This window comes from Sphaerodactylus townsendi, linkage group LG06, assembly GCF_021028975.2.
Source record: "Sphaerodactylus townsendi isolate TG3544 linkage group LG06, MPM_Stown_v2.3, whole genome shotgun sequence".
NCBI lineage: Eukaryota > Metazoa > Chordata > Lepidosauria > Squamata > Sphaerodactylidae > Sphaerodactylus > Sphaerodactylus townsendi.
In genome coordinates, this window is record NC_059430.1 from 91,874,136 (window position 1) to 91,895,000 (window position 20,865).

Sequence of the window (20,865 nt, forward strand, 5' to 3'; positions counted from 1 at the left end):
TAGTTTCTGTGTTTATGATAAATTTTGTACCATTAATTGAACCTAGCTTTAGAAGGGGATTGTACAGATTCATGGATAATAGATCTATTAATAGTTACTAGACATGGTAACAAGGGAATTTCCACATTCAGAAGCAGTAAAGGTGTGAATACCAGAACCAAACGAAAACTTCAGAAGAAGCCTTTGCCTCTATGCCCTGTTGCTGGTTGTCCAGAGTGACTGATTGGCCACTGTAGGAGACAGGATGTAGGATTAGATGGACCACTAGTCTGATCTAGTAGGGCTCTTTTTATGTGTAGTTGTTCTGTTGTAGACCTCTTATGTTCTCTTGTAGATCTTTTTGATCTAAAATAATTACTTTTTGCTGATTTTGCCAAACTTGAGCTTATCTGTACTTACACATTTAAAGAAAAGCTTGGTTCATGATCACTGTTTCTCTTGGTAAGATTCAGTGGCTTCAGCCATCTGAATGACTTAGGTCAAAAAGGCAATCCACAGTGTTGATTCTTGCTGGTAGAATTAAGCATTATAGGAGATGTGTGGTTTCCACTGCAAGCAACATCTACATGTCAAGTTCTCCCACTTTCTAATTTGTAGTAACATTCAGGATCATGGTATCATGTACTCTCTCCAACAGTGTCCACTGGTATGTAGGTATGTCATGTCATGATAAGGTATAAGGGCTACTACACACTGGGGAGGAAGAGATGAAAATACTTTACTGGCAGCTTGTCTCACCCATAATTCTGGTCATTGTTTTTTGTCTTGTATCAGAGGCAGTCCAGGCCTAAGGTAAAATGAAGCTGCACCCCTGTTCAATATATCTTGGGGAGCTAAGAGCAGTAGTGTGGCATGTGGGGTGCAAACAAACTAGTGTTCACTTCTATAGATCCCTTTTCTAAGCATAGGGTTGTGCAGAAACTTTCCAACTGATTATATCCCATGTTAATCAGGGAGAGCAGGGCTGTCATTTGGATTTCAGTAAAATGACAGTCAGCCCTGTCCATGGCTTGAGGCACTGAGACGCACTGCAGCTACTGCACCACTGCCTCCAGAGGCCTTTTGGGTGGAGTAGGGAGATGGGAGAAATCAAACCTCCTTGGCTGGTTGAAAGCCCTCCATAGGGCTGAATGGAGTTAGGACACCTTTTCAACGATTGCTGGACCCTCTCCTGGGAACGCCTCAATCCGCCTCCCCTGCTGGCATCCTGTCGGACGCCAATGCAGCTACTGATGCCAGCCTCCCTTCCAGAGTGGACATTTCTGAGGTATGCAGTTCCTGCCCACCTCCCAGGTTGCCCATTTGCAGCGTGGGCAAAAATGCCTGCACAAGATTGTGCAAGTTCCATTGAACCATTCACCATCACTCCCTTTTGGATGAGGCTGTTAACCTGGTAGTAACTGTGCTATATTTGGTGCACAAAATACCAAAATGGTCTGAGCGCTTGATTAATGCCTCTTGAACGTAGTGATGATGTGATGCTTATCTTTCAGATCTGCCTGGATAACATAATGCCAGCTGAGCGCAAGAAGTCGGCAAGCATGGAAGAAAAAGAAACATCACTAAGTAACAAAGATAAAGAGTTCAGTGACAGGCGGACAGTGAATACTAGAGAGAAACCCAAAGAGGATGTTAAGCTCGGCATGAAGAGGGAGACATTAAAACTACCTGATGATAAAAAGAAGAAGCTAGAAGAGGAGAAGCGGAAAAAAGAAGACAAGGAGAGAAAGAAAAAAGATGAGGAAAAAGTAAAATCTGAAGAAGAGCAGAAAAGAAAAGAGGAAGAGGAAAAGCAGAAATTTGAAGAGGAAGAGAAAAAGAAACAAGAGGAGGAAGTAAAGAGGCAACAAGAGGAGGCAGCTGCTCAGCTGAAGTAAGGTTTATTGTTGCTATTCTGCTGGTCTCCCAAGTTCTTTGTAGGTATGCAGGAGTCTGCAACCTGTGGCTCTCCAGATGTTCATGGACTGCAATTCCCATCAGCCCCTGCCAGCATGGCTAATTGGCCATGCTGGCAGGGGCTGATGGGAATTGTAGTCCATGAACATCTGGAGAGCCGCAGGTTGCAGAGCCCTGGATGGGAGCATGGGATACTTTGATGAAAGGACATATTTCTAGGAAGGGAGAAAATCTAGTGGCAGGCAGTCATTCTTCTCCAACAGACAAGAATGGGGGAGGGGGCGCGGAGGGGGCTGAATGCTCTATAGTAAATGAGTCCTACTTATCAGCCTAGGAGTTATTAGGCAAATCAAACCATTAAAACTATTTTGGAGAGAGTGCTTGAGAAAGGGTACTTTTAAAAAAAGAAGCTTTGCTGTTGTCTGCCTTTTTTTTTTTAGGCCAGTGTTGGAATACTGTCCCAATCAACAGGTCCTGCAAATGAGCTAGGACAGGGGTAGGGAACCTTTTACGCTCAAAGAGCCATTTGGACCCATTTTCCACGGAAAAGAAAACACATAGAGCCGCAAATACTTTTTGACATTTAAAATGAAGATAACACTGTGTATTTTGGTTATTTACCTTTACTCTTTGTATATAAAACAATTATAGTGTGTTGCTTATGAAATCCACGAAGTGCTACAGAGAAAAATATTTTTTATTTCAGTAAAGAACACATTTTTAACATTTTGAACTTTTAAAAGAAAATAACTAAAAATTAACAAACTGTCCCCCGGCTGCTCTGGAGGGCGTTTGGCCTGCTCGACGGCGGCGGCGGCTTCTGCAGCCCGCCTTCCCTCCATGGCAGAGCTGAGAGTTCCCCAGCTCTGCCATGGCGGGAAAGAGGCTGCAGGAGCCGCCGCTGCCCCTCGGGCGGGCCAAACGCCCCCCAGAGCAGCCAGGGACAGGGCAGGGAGACCAGCGCCCAGGCCACCCCCTCCCTCCCTCCCAGGTCGCCCCCCCCACGAATGATCGCAGCCATGAAGGCTGCTTTGTACCTGCCCTGCCCCCGCCTGCTCTGGAGGGCGTTTGGCCTGCTCGGCGGGCGGCGACGGCTTCTGCAGCCCTCCTCCCCTCCATGGCAGAGCTGAGAGTTCCCCAGCTCTGCCATGGCGGGAAAAATGCTGCAGAAACCGCCGCTGCCCATCGGGCGGGCAAAACCCCCGCCAGAGCAGCCCGGGACAGGGCAGGGAGACCAGCACTCAGGCCACCCCCTCCCTCCCTCCCAAACGGCGGATCAATACCCCCCCCCCACGCACGATCGCAGCCATGAAGGCTGCCTTGCACCTGCCCTGCCCCCGGCTGCTCTGGGGGGCGTTTGGCCTACTCGACGGCAGCGGCGGCTTCTGCAGCCCGCCTTCCCTCCATGGCAGAGCTGAGAGTTCCCCAGCTCTGCCATGGCAGGAAAGAGGCTGCAGAAGCCGCAGCTGCCTCTCGGCGGCCAAACCCCAGAGCAGCCCGGGGACAGGGCAGGGAGAGGTCCACCGAAGACTCAGGCCACCCTCCTCCCTCCTCCCAATTTCGCTGCCGGGACATTGAGCCCATATGAAGGCTGCTTTGTACCTGCCCTGCCCCCGGCTGCTCTGGAGGGCGTTTGGCCTGCTCGACGGCGGTGGCGGCTTCTGCAGCCCGCCTTCCCTCCATGGCAGAGCTGAGAGTTCCCCAGCTCTGCCATGGCAGGAAAGAGGCTGCAGAAGCCGCAGCTGCCCCTCTGGCGGGCCAAACCCCCCCCCCCCCAGAGCAGCCGGGGACAGGGCAGGGAGACCAGCACCCAGGCCACCCCCTCCCTCCCTCCCTCCCAGGTCGCCCCCCCCCCCGCGAATGATCGCAGCCATGAAGGCTGCTTTGTACCTGCCCTGCCCCCGGCTGCTCTGGAGGGCGTTTGGCCTGCTCGACGGCGGTGGCGGCTTCTGCAGCCCGCCTTCCCTCCATGGCAGAGCTGAGAGTTCCCCAGCTCTGCCATGGCAGGAAAGAGGCTGCAGAAGCCGCCGCTGCCCCTCGGGCGGGCCAAACGCCCCCCAGAGCAGCCGGGGACAGGGCAGGGGGACTGGCGCCCAGGCCACCCCCTCCCTCCCTCCCAGGTCACACCCCCACCCCCCCGCCCCCGCGAATGATCGCAGCCATGAAGGCTGCTTTGTACCTGCCCTGCCCCCGGCTGCTCTGGAGGGCGTTTGGCCTGCTCGACGGGCGGCGGCGGCTTCTGCAGCCTCTTTCCCACCATGGCATGGAGGGAAGGCGGGCTGCAGAAGCCGCCGCCGCCGTCGAGCAGGCCAAACGCCCTCCAGAGCAGCCGGGGGCAGGGCAGGGAGACCGGCGCCCAGGCCACCCCCTCCCTTTCTCCCAAACGACGGATGGACACCCGCCGGCAGCCGCTTTTTTCTCCCCCTCTTTGCAAAGGGGGGGGGATTTCCCACTCTCCCCAGGAAGGGGCCGGGAGCCGCACCACAAGCTGGAAAGAGCCATTTGCGGCTCACGAGCCGCGGGTTCCCGACCCCTGAGCTAGGACCTTGGTATATTTGCCCGCAGAACAAAATGTTGCTGGTCTGTTGGGAGGCCAAGAATGGGGACTGACTGAATTTGAAAAGATTGAGATATAAAGGACAGCATTCAAATATTCCCATGTAACTACTTCAGTGTTCCCAAGAGAGTTGTGTTCCTTGAATGGAAGTTTATATATCCATAGAAAACTGCAGTTCAAACTGAAGAGACTTAAGGAGGCCCAACCTGACTGTTTTTGAATGTATGTACCGTATATACTCGCGTATAAGCCGAGTTTTTCAGCCCTTTTTAAAGGCTGAGAAAAGCCCCCTCGGCTTATACGCGAATCACCATTTTCTATTAATCACAAGGAGGCTGGGGGCGGGGCTGGGACAACCTCCCTGCCCCCCAAGCCACTTGTTGCTGCCCTCATCGAGGGTGAAGGGGGAACCCCGAGGCACCATGGCTGGCTGGGCTTCGTCAAACCCGGGGAGGCAGAGGGAGCTCCTTATTTGGGCAGTGACATCAGGGGAGTCACTGCCCAAATAAGGAGCTCCCTCTGCCTGCTGGCTGGGTTTGACAAAGCCCAGCTAGCTGGCAGGCAGAGGAAGCTCCTTATTTGGGCAGTGACTCCCCCTGATGTCACTGCCCAAATAAGGAGCTCCTTCTGCCTCCCGGCTTCCCACCCTCGGCTTATACCCGAGTCAATAAGTTTTCCCAGGTTTGGGCAGTAAAATTAGGTGTCTCGGCTTATACACGGGTCGGCTTATACACGAGTATATACGGTATGTCCACACTATGAAGAAACTCAGAATTCCATTGGAATGTCAAGGCCTTGGGCATGCCTAAGGGGACGGGTTGGATCTTGAGATCACTTAATAGAAAGTATTTGTGCAGAATTTTCAACCCTCAACCTTCAGTGAGATGACATTTTAAGAAAAAAATTGAATTAGAAATTTTTTGATGCCCTAAATAGGTGTGATCTGATTTCAGTGTGTTTATTTTGACTTATTTAGAAAATAAAATCTAAAAAGCAGCCCAATCAGTCTAATGACCCTGCAGTAGCAAGAACTTGAAGTGAAATATTTGATTAGCAAAATAAGTAAAGTGTGACTTAAGTGTTACATTCAAGCAAATGCAGAGCTTTATGTGGAAATTATTTTTATTAGAATAATACTAGCAAAAATGTAAAGACAATATAAGAAGCCCTGACCAATTTTCTTTGGATCTACAAGCCAACCCGAAAGCACTGGAAGTAGACTCATTTTTCAGTGTTCAGGGTGCTGTATTTTAAAAGTGATAATTCTAAAATACAGTAGTCTTAAAATACAATCTAAACCTCTTCAGAGCTTTTTTTGTAATTTTATTAAAGCAGTGACAAAAGTGTTGTAGTATATTAGCATATATTGGGTAAATATCTTGGTGCATAAATAAATATTGAGTTCTACTAGCTGTATTTATTTATTTATTTAATTAGGCTTTTATACCGCCCCATCCCCGAAGGGCTCTGGGCGGTGTACAGCATATAAAATAACAGTATAAAACAATCAAACATTTAAAGCAGCGATAAAAGCTAAAAATCTAAATTATGCAATACATCATAATAAATGGCATAGTTGGCACCATATATTCCAGATTAAAATTCCCCCTCCCCCGAAAAAGGGAGGCATGGTGAGTCTCGATAGATGGTGAGTGGCTTAGATGATTGGCCACAAAAAGAGAAGGGGGGCACCATTAGCGGTCGGTTCCTCCAAAGGCCCGGCGGAACAGCTCCGTCTTACAGGCCCTGCGGAACTCACCAAGGTCCCGCAGGGCCTGGACAGCTGGAGGGAGAGCGTTCTACCAGGCCGGGGCCAGGGCTGTAAAGGCCCTGGCCCGCGTGGAGGCCAACCGCATCGCTGAGGGGCCAGGGACCACCAGTAAATTGGCCTCCATCGACCGGAGAGGCCGTGTAGGGACATATGGGGTGATGCGGTCTTGAAGATACGATGGTCCCAGGCCGCGTAAGGCCTTAAAGGTCAACACCAACACCTTGAAGGTGATCCGGAACTCTACTGGGAGCCAGTGCAGCTGACGCAGGACAGGTTGGATATGTTCCTAGGTGGCGCTGCCTGTTAGTAAACTCGCCACTGCATGCTGGACCTGTTTTAATCTCCGGATCAGACGCAAGGGAAGGCCCGTGTAGAGAGAGTTACAATAGTCCAGTCTGGAGATGACTGTAGAACTTCATATACATGCATTTTTGTATCTTGCAACAAATCATGATTTGAAATACTAAATAAGTTTTGCATTTATAATGAGGATCACCGAAAGATCCTGCAGTAAAATAATTACTGGAAATATTAGGTGGGGCAATGAAATTTCTGGGCAGCAAGGCATCTGGTGTTTGTTGATGCCTGCAATGTAGCACATACTTTCTTTATATTGTTCACATGTATGGATGTTCTTGAAAGCATTGAAAATTGTTGATATGCTCACTTTAGCCATGGATATAGTTGTTCATTCATCTATTTTAACGCTTTTCTATAGAGGTCACTGAAGCATCACAGCTTCACTGTTATTTTCTACTGGTCTACTTAATAGTTTCATGTCAGAGTGGTTATTATGATATCTCTTCCATTATATGAAAAGTGATGTCTAAATACAAGTTTTAGCTTTGACCATATAGGCCAAGTCAAAACCATCAATACATATATTAACCCAAATAAAAACAAAATCCGGTTACATAGTTAACTGGTTGGGTTCATCTTCCTTTCACCCGGTTTACAAATCTGTAAAATGTACTCCTAAGGAAGGTGACCTGAACATTAATAACCACTTTGAAAATACCATGCTGTCTTAATAATTTTATTGGCAGTGGCGTTCATTCTTTTCTGCTGAAAGTGTAAAACAATTAAATTTCTCTGTTCTAAATTAAAAGGAAGTGCTGAAAAGTATTTTGCCCCACCTCCCTGCAGCAGTTTCAAAGTACTGTTTTGGTCAGGCTTATGCTTGGACAATGAAAGCGGTGTAGATTTTTTAAAATTAAGTTCATAGGCAATATTAACTAAGAGAAAAAGCCAGACTTTATAACTGCAGAATTTGTTTGCTCTTGAATTATCCATTTACTTGCTAGTTACAAATGTGGGGTCTGCATTGTTGTCCTTTTTTAAAAAGCCACTTCTGACTGTTTGCCTTCTCTTCAGAGAGAAAGAAGAGGCCCATCAGCTCCACCAGGAAGCCTGGGAGCGCCACCAAGCAAGAAAGGAGCTTCGGAGCAAAAACCAGAATGCACCAGACAACCGCCCTGAAGAAAACTTCTTTAGCAGGCTGGATTCAAGTCTCAAGAAGAACACGGCCTTTGTCAAGAAGCTAAAAACTATCACGGAGCAGCAGAGAGACTCCTTGTCCCATGATTTTAGTGGTCTCAATTTAAGCAAGTACATTGCGGAAGCTGTTGCTTCTATAGTGGAAGCAAAATTGAAAATCTCGGATGTAAACTGCGCTGTGCATCTTTGTTCTCTGTTTCATCAGCGTTATGCCGACTTTGCCCCGTCGCTTCTTCAAGTCTGGAAAAAGCATTTTGAAGCCAGGAAAGAAGAGAAAACGCCCAATATCACCAAGCTAAGAACGGACTTGCGGTTCATTGCAGAACTGACGGTAGTTGGGATTTTCACTGACAAGGAAGGCTTGTCTTTAATCTATGAACAACTAAAAAACATTATTAATGCTGATCGGGAATCCCACACTCATGTTTCTGTGGTCATTAGCTTTTGCCGGCATTGCGGAGATGACATTGCTGGTTTGGTACCAAGGAAAGTAAAAAATGCAGCAGATAAATTTAACTTGAGTTTCCCTCCTAGTGAAATTATTAGCCCAGAAAAACAACAGCCTTTCCAAAATCTGCTGAAAGAATACTTTACATCTTTGACCAAACATCTGAAAAGGGACCACAGGGAACTGCAAAATATTGAAAGACAGAACAGGTGAAATTTTAAATGCTCATAATCAGTTGCAGTATTCTAAATAACCAAAATAGATTGAATAAGAACTTTTTAAAACTTGGGCTACTGTTATGCTCGTTGGTTTGTCTGAAAATTGGAATTATTCCTTATTTTGCTGGTCTATTCGTCTGGCTTTTATGTGGAGTTGTTGATTTAAAGTAGATTTAGCTTTAATCTCCCCCCATTAGAATTGGTGAAGAGCTATGCATATTGGGGAGTGGGGGGAACAATGCAGTAAACTATGTTTAGTTCTGTTTTCTCATAGTGAACTTCTGCTCTTCCGTGAAAGTGTGGTTGATAAGGGAGTTGTAATTGGCATAGCTTATGGTTAAGTAGGCTGATGTGAGTCAGATGGAGAAATTAATCATGATACACTGCAGTTGACTTTTCTGGGATTTATACAGAAGAAAGGTAGGTGGACTGGGATTGGAAAGGGAAGTAAAGTGTTCCACAAGGTTAGGAAATGAGGGTGGAGGAAAGCAAGTATGAATATGCTGTAAATGGACAATGAAATCGGAGGACAGAAAACATACCGAATTGAGGCAAAAACTTTCAAAATAAATGGTAGTCATGACTCTGAGCCTGGAGTGCCTTACAGTGCATTTGTATAAATGCTTTGTGTCTCTGCAGTGCAAAGCAGATACTAATCTTATCCCTGAAGTAGCTGGCTGCTAAGAGCAGCCCAAAGAATGAGCTAGTGGTGATGGCTGTTTATGTCTCCACTTGACAGTAAAACATTTACTGGAGCCAGAATACTTGCTTAAGTGTCCTGTTTCCCTGATTGTGATCTTTATAGTTAAACACCTGCAAGAAAAGGATTTTTTTTGGTTCATGTTTTGAAAAATTACAAGGAAGTGGTGGTAGGCCCACTGTAGGAAGAGAAGAAGAAGAGTTTATATATATATATCCCCCCTTTCTCTCCTGTAGGAGACTCAAAGGGGCTTACAATCTCCTTGCCCTTCCCCCACTCACAACAAACACCCTTTGAGGTAGGTGGGGCTGAGAGAGCTCCGAGAAGCTGTGACTAGCCCAAGGTCACCCAGCTGACGTGTATGGGAGTGTACAGGCTAATTTGAATTCCCCAAATAAGCCTCCATAGCTCAGGCGGCAGATACACCTCCAGATTAGATACACAAGCTCTTAACCTCCTACGCCACTGCAGTGCAATGGTGATGAAGAGAGGGCAGAACTGCTCAATTCTTACTTTGCTTTAATCTTCTCTTGCAAGGGAAACGGTGCTCAACCTGACTAAAAAACCCCCACATTTTGAGGGAAGGGAATAAAGCCTAGGATAGGCATTTGGTGGAACGTAAACATCCAGCTTCTTTATATGAAACCAGGTCTTCAGGGCCAGATGAAGCTCATCAGAGGGTACTAGAAGATCTTTCTGTTGGACCTCTGGGGTCTCTGACCATTGTTTTTAAGATTTCCTGCTGAACAAGTGAGGTAGCAGAAAATTGGAGGTGGGCAAATGTTGTCCACATCTTCAAGAAGGGGAAAAGGAGGATCCAAGTAACTATTAACCTGTCAGCTAGACCAGTGGTTCTCAACCTTCCTAATCCTGTGATCCTTTAATACAGTTCCTCATGTTGGGATGAGCCCCAACCATAAAATTGGTATATATAAAATATAAAAAGACCGTTTTCCGATAGTCTTAGGTGACCCCTGTGAAAGGGTCGTTGGACCCCCAAAGTGGTTGCAACCCACAGGTTGAGAACCGCTGAGCTAGACAGTCATACCTGGTAAGGTTTTAGAACAAATTATCAGTCAGTCTTTGAGCATTTAGAGAAGATGGCTGTGATTACTAAGAGCCTGCATGGGTTTCTCAAGAACAGTCTGGTCAGACTAACCTTGTCTCCTTTTTTGAGAGTTACTACCTTGTTGGATCAGGGGAATCCTGTGGACATGGTTTATCTTGATTTCAGTAAGTATTCTGATAAGACTCCATGTGATATTTTTGTTGACAAGTGGGTAACATGTGGCTTGGATCCCACTACTGTTGATTTGTAACTAGTTGACAGATCGTACCCAAAGAGTGCTTATTAATGGTTCTTCATCCTCTTGGAGAGAGGAGTGATAAGTGGAGTTTCTCAGGAATATCTCCTGGGCCCTGTGGTGTTCAATATCTGGTTACGTTTGCTGATGACCCTACATTGGGTGGGGTATCCAATACTGCAGAAGACATTTATGATTCAGGATCCTCTTGACAGGCTGGAAAGCTGTGCTAAAGTTAACAAAATGAATTTCAGCATAGATGAATGTGAAGCTCTGCATTTTAGTAGGAGAAATCAAATGCATAATTATAGGATGGGAGAGACTTGTCTTGCAAATAGCCTATGAGAAAAAGATCTCAGGGCCTTAGCAGACCACACTTTCAACATGAGTAAGCAGTTGGATGCAGTAGTTAAGGCAAATTCTATTTGGGGCTCCATCAACAGAAGTATAGTATCCAGATCATTCAAAGTTATAGCATCTTTTTTTTTCTGGTTAAACCTTATGGGGTCCTGTGTTCAGTTTTGATAACCACAGTTGAAGAAGAATGCTGATAAGCTGGAACGTTCCCAGAGGAAGGTGACAAAAGTGGCGAGGGATCTTGAGACAAAATCTTATGAGGAAAGACTGAAGAATGTTTAGTATATTTAGTCTGGTGAGGAGATGATTGAGAGGTGATATGATAACCATCTTCAAGTACTTGAAGGGCTGTCGTATTATGGATGGTGAGGAGTTGTTTTCTACTACCCCAGAAGGTCAGGCCAAAACCAGCAGGTTGAAATTGAATCAAAAGAGTTTTCAGCTAAACATTAGCAAGAGCTTCCTGACGGAGTGGTTTCTGTGGTGAGTTCGCCTTTGAAGATCTTTAACCAGACCTGATGCTATGACTCATGAATTTAGGCAGATTACGCAAGGGAGGATAGGAAGTAATGAGCCAATTCGTGGCTCTTGTGGCCCTTTCTTGTATGCCCAGGGTAGTGCCAGTCATCCCTTGGGTCCAATGGTCTAATTCAATATAAGGCAGATTCATGTGTAATGTAAACTCTCATAGAAGGTATATTAAGTTTATGAAGAGTTGCTGCCTTTTAAAAATACTTGTACTGTCTTCCTAACTAAATGCTGCTTGACAGGGTAGCTATTTGTATTAGAATATTGTTCAAAATGTGTGAAATACACAAAGCAGCTCCTGTTCTGATTTGGTGGGCTAGATCTTCTGTGTCCTTTGTTCATGTTTAGTATAACAAAGAGAGTTTGTATCTTTTGGAGAAGTATTTATTTGTTTTCATTTTACTATGTTTAGAGTCGACCTTTCTTACTGAGTCTCAAGGTGAATTACACCGTGTAAGTTAATGTAATCAAATGGATGAGACATCTAATAAACAATAAGTAAGACTAGGATTACAAAAGACTAGGATTACAGAAATCTGAAACATAAAATATTACGCATGATTTAGAATGCATATACATTGTAGCAAAATGTTACATCTGGAGAAAATAATGCAGTGACAGCAGGATAATACATACAATAAACAGGTCATTCTGTGGTATAGTCCACAGTTCCTTTCACTTTATAATCAGTTTTCTGAACTTTTCCAGAATTTTTCTGAACCTTATAGTGTTTTTGAAATTTTTGGTGTGCATAATGCTAGCAGAGAATATTCTTTGGTTATAAAGCAACTCCTTGGTAGCCGTTGTATGTGGTGGCTTGATCATGATTAGTATAACACACACCCCTCCCCCCCCCTTTTTCTCCAGCATCAACTTGCTGTGGGAGTCTTTGGATTCCTTTCCACAAAGCCATGATGATAAGCTTCTTCCCTGTTTCATAACTATCTGAACTATAGAACATCACACGCTAAGACGTTCAAAATATACCCATTTTAAAAACCATTGAATAGTAATACTTTGGATAGCTGTTCAGGTTTTGGAAAAAACAATAGTAATGACTTAGCAATCAGAGATACGTTTCCTGTCTTCAGAGACTGATGAAGACTGCCCACAAATTCTGGACTTGGTGGGATCACTTGGTTAAAGGGTAACTTTTTTTCTGCTGCTTTGCAGCATTTCTTCTAGATTTTCAGTAAAAGAAGCAAGTAAGCTACTGTTTTCAAAGTATACAGTATCTAGAGGAGCAGAGCAGGGTGTTAGATTAGCTCTTTACCCTTTATCTTTGCTGCACACACTGAATGTACTCTCTTCTCTTTCTCACTGCCAGTGTAACCCAGGGAGCATTTTCGTGACTAGGAGCCACTATCTTTTTGTTCATCTCTCACCTTCTTGTCTTAAAGTTGAGATTTTTAAATGCTTAGTCCTGTGGAGAGTTTCAGGGCCTGCTGTACAAGAAGGCAGAAGGAAGTACTTTTGTCTCAGGTTGTATCTTTGGGAAGCAAACCAAACTGCCATCTTTCATTTATTCTCTTTTGCTGTCAGGTTGGGGGGAGGATTACTTGGATTTTTCATCTTGGACTGCATTTGTTGCTTGCCAGGCTATCTGCTGTGTTTGCGTGCATGGTCTTAGGCAGTCATAGTCAGTGCAGTTAGTCTGGGCCTCTTGATGTATTCAGGCTGAGACGTGCCTAAAGACGCTGTGTGTTGTGCATTTGGGAGAGGAATTGATTCCTAATGTGCAGGTGACATTTGCCCATCCTTGTAAGACTGACGGATGGCTTTGAGTTGAGTTGTTGGCACTTTCAAAGTGCTTCTAAGCAGAGATTCGGTGAAAGTACTTTGAAGCCTTGCTGCTCTTGATCATTCTCTGTAGGCATTCACTGAAGCTGTATGGTACCATTTTTATTGAGGCCAACCAAAATATCACAGAAAAATGTGCAACCATTGAGTTCCTGTGCTGGATGTTTGGGATGCCTCCCCTCAAACAGAGAGGGTGGTAGAGGGAAAAATGTTGTGGATCATAGTGGAAAAAACTTGTTAGCTATTGGATTGGACCACTAAAAGATATTATACAACATTGTGTTGGGCATTATTCTGTGTCCCAAAGTAAGTTGCCTGTGTTCCTTGACAGTGTCACCATTCACCTCATTGACTGCACCAGATACTTTGAATTTCTTAATTCCTTCCCCTTTCTTTGTTCCCATTTACTCTGTCACAAAGTTGTGTTGCTTCTCCTTTACAATGCAAAAATAACAATTTGTTGTTGCACTCATGTTTCTTGGCTTAAATGCTTGTCCATACTGTGGTAATATCTTGCCTTGACTACTGTAACTTTGTGTCTTTACCTTCCACTGTTCTACCTCATTCATCTTTCTTTTGTTACACAGCTCTCCTGCCAAAAGTCCTTTCTCTCTTGATCAAGTCAAGTTCTACCTCAGAACTCTGAACAGGTTGCATCCCCTTTCTGTATTCAACATAGATTCCTTGTGCCTGCCTTCAGAGCTGTCCATTGATATGTACTACCTTGTCTTTTTGCCATTACTTACTCAGATGGCCTTCCCATTTTGCTCCTTCAACTCCACCATCCTCAGCAATGCCATAAACCTCTGGCCTTCTCCCATGAGTCAGGATCCTTAGGTTGGCCATAATCCCCTAGATCACAGTCATTTTTTGTTCTTCAAATTAGCAGCGTGTGCCACACTTCCTACAACTTTGCACCTGTGCTCAAAGGATGCAGCATGGCGAGGCAGATCACCTGGTGGTGCTTTTAACCATTGGGTTTGTCCATTGTGTTACATCACCTGGCACTTGGCTTGTTTTTCTTGCCCCTGACTTTCTTGGTTTTCTTGTTTTTGACTAAATGAGATTATCACTCTGTGTCCTTTCTCCCCATCTCATGACTCCTTACCATGTGTTTGCAAGGAATGTGTTTCATCCCTTTCTCAGCGATCTCTTGGGTGTGGAAAGACTGAAAACCATTGCCTTAAACAACTGGGTTCATTTGCCCTTGCTTTCCTCCATGTCCAGTGATGTCAGGCAGAACATTTTCCAATGTTACGTTTTTCCATGGAAAAATTTTCACGCCACATATGTAGATATAGTATGTTTATTTGTAGCTGTCAGGGCTGTTGTGCTGTAAATCGATGTTAGGCTAAATATGGGATATGAAGTATAGACAAACCTCACCACTCGTACATGGTCCAGGCTTGTACATGGTGTATTTGCCTTCTTTTGCTAATATTATTTGGGTAAGTTAGAGTTGGAAAAATGTCTGGAAAACCTTCTGATTCAGTTTTTTCTAGACAACAAACAGTGCTGTGTATGTCTGAAAGGCTTTTTCTAGGACATATCTATAATGTCATCTCTGCTTTTGTGTCAAGCTTTCAGTATCTTTTAATTCTTAGTCCCAACTAAAACAAACTTAAGTGTAAGCAACAGCACTATTATTCTTTGCTATCTTTGCCTCTTCCAGTTCCTCTGTTGTTGACAGGTAGACTGTCAACAACAGAGCATCACTGACAACAGAAACAAAGTGGTTATCTAGGCATAAAAACAAATGTACATTCTTTAAAATTCACCATATACATAAGTAGTACTAGAGTCGTGTCCTTAGAGACCAACAAGACCAACCTTAGAGGCCAACAAGGTTTTCAATGTCAGAGCTTTCCTGAGTCAAAGCTGCTCACATCAGATATAATTAGTATTGATTATTAGACTGACTTGTGCTCGTTCGTTTCAATTTTTTTTTAAAAAAACTTTGTTCTAAATGTTTTTTGATGAATAATCACCAATGTGTCACATTCTTCGTGCATTTTAGCTTGAAATTATGTGACAACATAAAAACCCTTAGAGACATAGTTAGACAGATGATTAGATTGGATTTAGAGTAAATATTAGCAAACTTTTTTGTATTTTTCCTCTTTTCCCTAATTTCCTACGATTTTTCCAGGCGTATTCTGCACTCTAAAGGCGAACTCAGTGAAGACCGGCACAAGCAATATGAAGAATTTTCCTTGTCGTATCAGAAGTTGTTGGCAAACTCTCAGTCTTTAGCTGATCTCTTGGATGAAAATATGCCTGATCTTCCCCAGGATAAACCCGTACAGGAAGGTATGGAATCTTCTAGGGTTTGCTGGCAGAGGTAGGGTTTTTAATTCCTTAGCCGTTGGAGAGCTTCGTTTACTTGTTTAGAGGACCTATTTATGATCTCTCCAAATGGCTTCCAGATTGCAACAAAGTACCAAAGAAAAGATAGTAAAGCTAATCCTTCAGCCAAAGCCAATGGCACAGCTGCTTGAAAGCAAGCCAGAATAATCACAAAATACAGCATAATATATGCCATCATATCTATAATGAGATGATCATGTAAAGGTGGAGAATCCCCATTTAAAAGCCTGGGCTGGAGGGCGCCGGGGGTGGGGTGGGGCAGGAGACAAGACACATTTTAGGTATAGGATGCCATCACTGAAAAAGACCTGTGTCTAGTAACTATCTGCCTTATCCTCATGGGTGAGAGCACCCGGGGCAGGGCTTGAGGTAAGGATCTCAGTTAATAAATCAGGACAGTATGGGAAGAAGTGATCCTTCTGATTCTCTGATCTCAGGCCCTTTAGCACTACAAAGGTTGGCAGCAGCTCTTTCCCTGTCTCTTTCTGGGCATCGTTCAGCTAGTATTAATCTTTTACCACCAGGGTGTTAGGATTCCTATTGCCGACCATCTTGCTGCTTTGCTTGAACCTCATGTATTTATTTGTTTGGTTCAATTTAAATGCTGCCCTCCCCGAAAGATGTTTTTGGGAAACATCTCGGAACACTGAAGATTCATGTTCATTTATGGTTGCCAACTGACCCGGAGAAAAATGTTGTGTCCCTTTAATAGAGGCTTGGCATACAAAAATGGGCCAGCAATGCTTTTCATGTCATTGCTGTAAATAACATCCGATCAAACCGGTATTAAAAGGACATTTTTCTCCTGGCCACTTGGCAACCTTACATTCACTAGATGTTAAGGCAAGGTAAGCAACTCTTTCTTTGGACTGAGTGGTTTTATTTGTTCCCATCTCTCAGTCCCTGCTGACGGGTGTGTTGTTGTCCCCCGCAAATCTGAGAAGATGTCCTGGTTTTGTCCTGTTTTATACTTAGTAGCATCCAAGGGCTGCGTAGATTGTAGATGATGAAGAACAGATGCTAACAATTGATGAAGTAGATAATCTAATGACTTCTGCCTTATGATTCCAGAACATGGACCTGGTATTGACATTTTTACGCCTGGAAAACCTGGTGAATATGACTTAGAGGGGGGCATCTGGGAAGATGAAGATGCTCGGAACTTCTATGAGAATCTCATTGATTTAAAAGCATTTGTACCAGCTATCCTATTCAAGGATAATGAAAAATGTTCACAGAATAAGGACTCCAGTAAAGATGACTCTAGAGGTAAGACATTTTGGCATTTCTTCTGTTAAAACTCTGGGGTAGATAGAGCAGGAAGGATTTTTCTCATATGTAAGCCCTGCATCATGAGTCCATTTTGTAGCTTTAGCCAGTGACACAAGCCCGGTGCAGAAAAAGCAGGCTGTTTAATGTAAACGCACTATTCTAGTCTACTTTAACAAAACTGGCTAAGTATAAGTCTTTAAACATGTTTTAAAAATACTTAATCATACGTTTTTCCCATTTTAAATCCAACTTTCAGTTTCAATTTGCTGTGCAGTTCCTCAGGGAAATAAGTTGGTTGAAAGTGGAGGCACTTGCTGAAAGTGAACACAGTCCTGGTTGTAGTTCAAAAAGAGTACAGCAGAGCAGAGAAGGGCAACAAGGATGATTGAGGGACTGGAGCACCTTCCCTATGAGGAGAGGTTGCAGCGTTTGGGACTCTTTAGTTTGGAGAGGAGGCGGCTGAGGGGGGATATGATTGAAGTCTACAAAATTATGCATGGGGTAGAAAATGTCGACAGAGAGAAATTTTTCTCTCTTTCTCACAATACTAGAACCAGGGGGCATTCATTGAAAATGCTGGGGGGAAGAATTAGGACTAATAAAAGGACACACTTCTTCACGCAACGTGTGATTGGTGTTTGGAATATGCTGCCACAGAAGGTGGTGATGGCCACTAACCTGGATAGCTTTAAAAGGGGCTTGGACAGATTTATGGAGGAGAAGTCGATTTATGGCTACCAATCTTGATCCTCTTTGATCTGAGATTGCAAATGCCTTAACAGACCAGGTGATCGGGAGCAACAGCCGCAGAAGGCCATTGCGTTCACATCCTACATGTGAGCTCCCAAAGGCACCTGGTGGGCCACTGCGAGTAGCAGAGAGCTGGACTAGATGGACTTTGGACTGATCCAGCTGGTTTGTTCTTATGTTCTTATGTTCTTAGTAAACATGATTGTGCTGTTTATCAAAACTTCATTCTCACACTTAAGAGTTTCATGTCCTCAAAATGCATCTCCATGTATTTGGAAATTTGAGGAGAAAATACATTGTTTGCGGTAGCCCTGATGGATGCTAATTATTCTGTAAGATAATCAGTGGAGGCTCATAGCATTTTTTGCAACTGGGTGTCAATGCACAGAATGGCTGTCCTTCCCTTTATGCCCTTTCCTTTCATTACAACTCAGTTTTTAACCACCACCACCCCGTTCCTATTGTCTTAGCCTTCCTTAGTTTTCTCTGCTCACTTTGCTTTGCCACATCTTACCTGGTTTTGTATCTGCTTCAGTTATTCTGTGAGGAAGTGGCTGCTCTTTGTTGCATGTAGGGTAGCTTCCTCATAAGCAATTTCCTGGTGGGTGAGGCAGCGAGCCTGCTGTGAAATAGCTGTGTTGAGAAGCAATCTAGAACTTTGGAGCATTTTTCTTTACCTTTTCATTGAAAACATGCTGTTTCAAGTTGTTCCCGGTTCCTGAAGTACTGGGAGATAGAATTATGTGAAACAAGTTCAGTCTTAATTTTGCCACATTCAGGTTTCACACACACACCTTTCCCTGGCCAAAGCATTTTCTGCTCTAATTTATAGAATGTTTGGTGGAGAAGTAGTGTTTAGTGCTTGATTGTATCATCTCCTGAACCAGTTGTTTTTACTTGGGAGAAAATCCTTTATCTGAATATCAACCATTACAGCTACCATGGAATGAATTATATTGATGAATTTCACTGTATCTAGCCAGATGGTCAACATCTGCAGTACTTGGATTAATGCAGAAAATATGCAGTTTGTTGCGGAAGTTTGGATTGATGTATGGGAAATGGAGCCTTGTATGAATTTTGGTAGCAACACTACATTGCTACTTTTGTAAAACAACAGCAGCAAAATCATCCACAGTTTATTTTCCTGGCTAAAGTAGATTTCCTGTAATAGGAGCACATCTACACGCTGCAGAGAGAGCAGCCACATTAAATATCAGATATATTGAAATGCTTTTGAATATGTGAAATTGATAGAGGCTGAAGGGCAAAAAATAGAAGGAATCATGTATTTTGCTTCATTTTGCTTTCAACAGAATTGAAAGAAGTTAAAGATAACAAAGATGTGTCTGCTGGTGAAGATTTGGAGCTGGAGCTGGAGAACTTAGATATTAATGATGATCCCCTTGAGTTAGAGTGTGGGGATGAAGCAGAAGATCTTGCGAAGAAGCTTCTTAATGAGCAAGGTAAAAATACCTTGGAGAGGTATTGTCTGTTTTGAGTTTATTGCTAATCTAATGCTGGGCAACCTGCACAATCTTTCACAATCCTTACTACACTGTTGGATTTACTGCTGGTGATATTAACTGCTTTATCGAGTATTGCCAAACAGCTGCAGTAAGTGTTCCAGCTGCTCTATTGCATGACGATTTAGCATTTCCCTGGCCAAAGGTTTCCATGACAGGTAGGGAATCGTGTAATATGAACAATGAAGTAGTGTTCATTACTGTTTGGCATATACTGGCAATGATACCTGTTCCTGTAACTTGACCACCCTTCACCCCATGGAAGCAGAATTAACTGCTGGTGAGAGTTCACTAATAACAACACAAAGGTGGTGTGGGCTCAGTCCTCACCCCTGCTGCTGCTGAGTTACACATATGGGGGTTGGCAAACAGTTGCATAACTTATTTTCCCAATTATGATAAACTTACGTGGAGGTTTTGTACAGAGGAGAATATATGCCAAACTTATGGTGATGTATTGGAATGTTCACAATACATTTCCTTGATATCTAAAAATGGAGGTTTTTAAAAAAATTGGACCCCACGTTTTGTTGTTGATGTAACTGGCAGCTAGTAACACCAGAGGTTCCAAGCTCAACATTCGAATCGTGTGCAAGAGCAGGACACTTCATCACACAGCCCATGCTGTAATTTTTGCCATGAATGAAGTATGGCATTTCAGTCGCAGCTAATAATTCCCAAACACTCTGTTAAATTTTCTGATATTCATACATAGTTGGAGGATAGTGCTCAAATGACAGTCAAACTAGACAAGTCCATAGGAGATGCATGTTTCTGAAGAGCTTGCTAGGCTACCTTGGCTAGTCATTCTCTCTCACCCTAACTTACATGGTGATGCTTGTGGGGATAAAATGGAGAAAACCTCTCTGAAGACCTCTCTCTGGCCTTTGTTGGGGAGAAAAATGGAGTACAAATAAAATTTAAATGCCTCTGCTCGAGATGAGCCTATTCACCACTTTGGGTCTTCCCAGGGTTAGTTCCTGATTGAGCTGTCCAATTACAACTAGCTGATCACTATGTGGCCTTGCTCTTTTGCAGTGGCAGTTCTGATGTTACAGAATGCCCTCTGAATAATATGCTGTACAGATGCTGTACTAGCAGCCTTTTTAGATGGGCATTTGGCAGCCAATAGTTTAATGTTGCTGGTGGATTAGGAGTTTTTGTAAACTGCCATGATTGGCAGGAAAGATGGAATATAAATATTTATTTTCATAAAAGATGTTTGCTCTACAGGGGAGAAAAAGCTAGATATATCTGGCGCTTCTCTCCAGTTTCAAACAGATATCGAAAATCTAGGTAGAATGAGTGTAACTTTGGCTTGTTTTTTTTTTTAAATGTACATTCTAAAAGAGCCCACTTTGACTTAGATGTTCATTTCTTCCCCTTTCAAATGCTATGGATGATTTCACATTGGCATACCTTGGTGTTTTGTTTTATTTTTTACAGTTTATTGATGATAGTTAGCAATTTTTTGCTGTCTAGTCACATTTGGCTTAAAGTGACTCCTGGTGGGGTTTTCTAGGCATGAGACATTCAGAGGTAGTTTGCCAATGCCTGCCTCCGCATCACGGCCCTGGTGTTCCTTGGAGGTCGCCATCCAAATACTTACTAGGGTCAATCCAGCTTAGCTTCTGGTATCTGTCAAGATCAGGCTAGCCTAGTTAGCATAGAATATTATGAATATGCTTCATGCCAAATTTGCTGGAAAATAAGAAATTGCATATTGGTATGAGGGGAAGAGCAATGGATCATGGGGAGGAAACTTGAATATAAAGAGAAAAGCAATTTCTTGCCAGTTTTTTCATTTAAAAAGTTTGCTTCTGTGCCATGCTTTTTAATGGGTATATTTAAATCTCTTCATTTTATTTTTAATG

General features: G+C 43.6%; 1 protein-coding gene across 4 annotated transcripts in view; it reads left to right on the top strand.

Annotated features, from left to right (window-relative positions):
* The window catches only part of UPF2 (UPF2 regulator of nonsense mediated mRNA decay), a 53,594-nt gene that overhangs the window by 6,066 nt on the left and 26,663 nt on the right, over nt 1–20,865 (top strand). For all 4 annotated transcript variants that reach the window (XM_048499989.1, XM_048499991.1, XM_048499992.1 and 1 more), the window contains exons 2-6: nt 1,494–1,873; nt 7,599–8,378; nt 15,226–15,386; nt 16,515–16,712; nt 18,782–18,931. In XM_048499989.1, coding sequence (XP_048355946.1) covers nt 1,512–1,873; nt 7,599–8,378; nt 15,226–15,386; nt 16,515–16,712; nt 18,782–18,931 — 1,651 coding nt within the window. In that variant the 5' untranslated portion in view covers nt 1,494–1,511. The remainder of the gene's footprint in view (nt 1–1,493; nt 1,874–7,598; nt 8,379–15,225; nt 15,387–16,514; nt 16,713–18,781; nt 18,932–20,865) is intronic.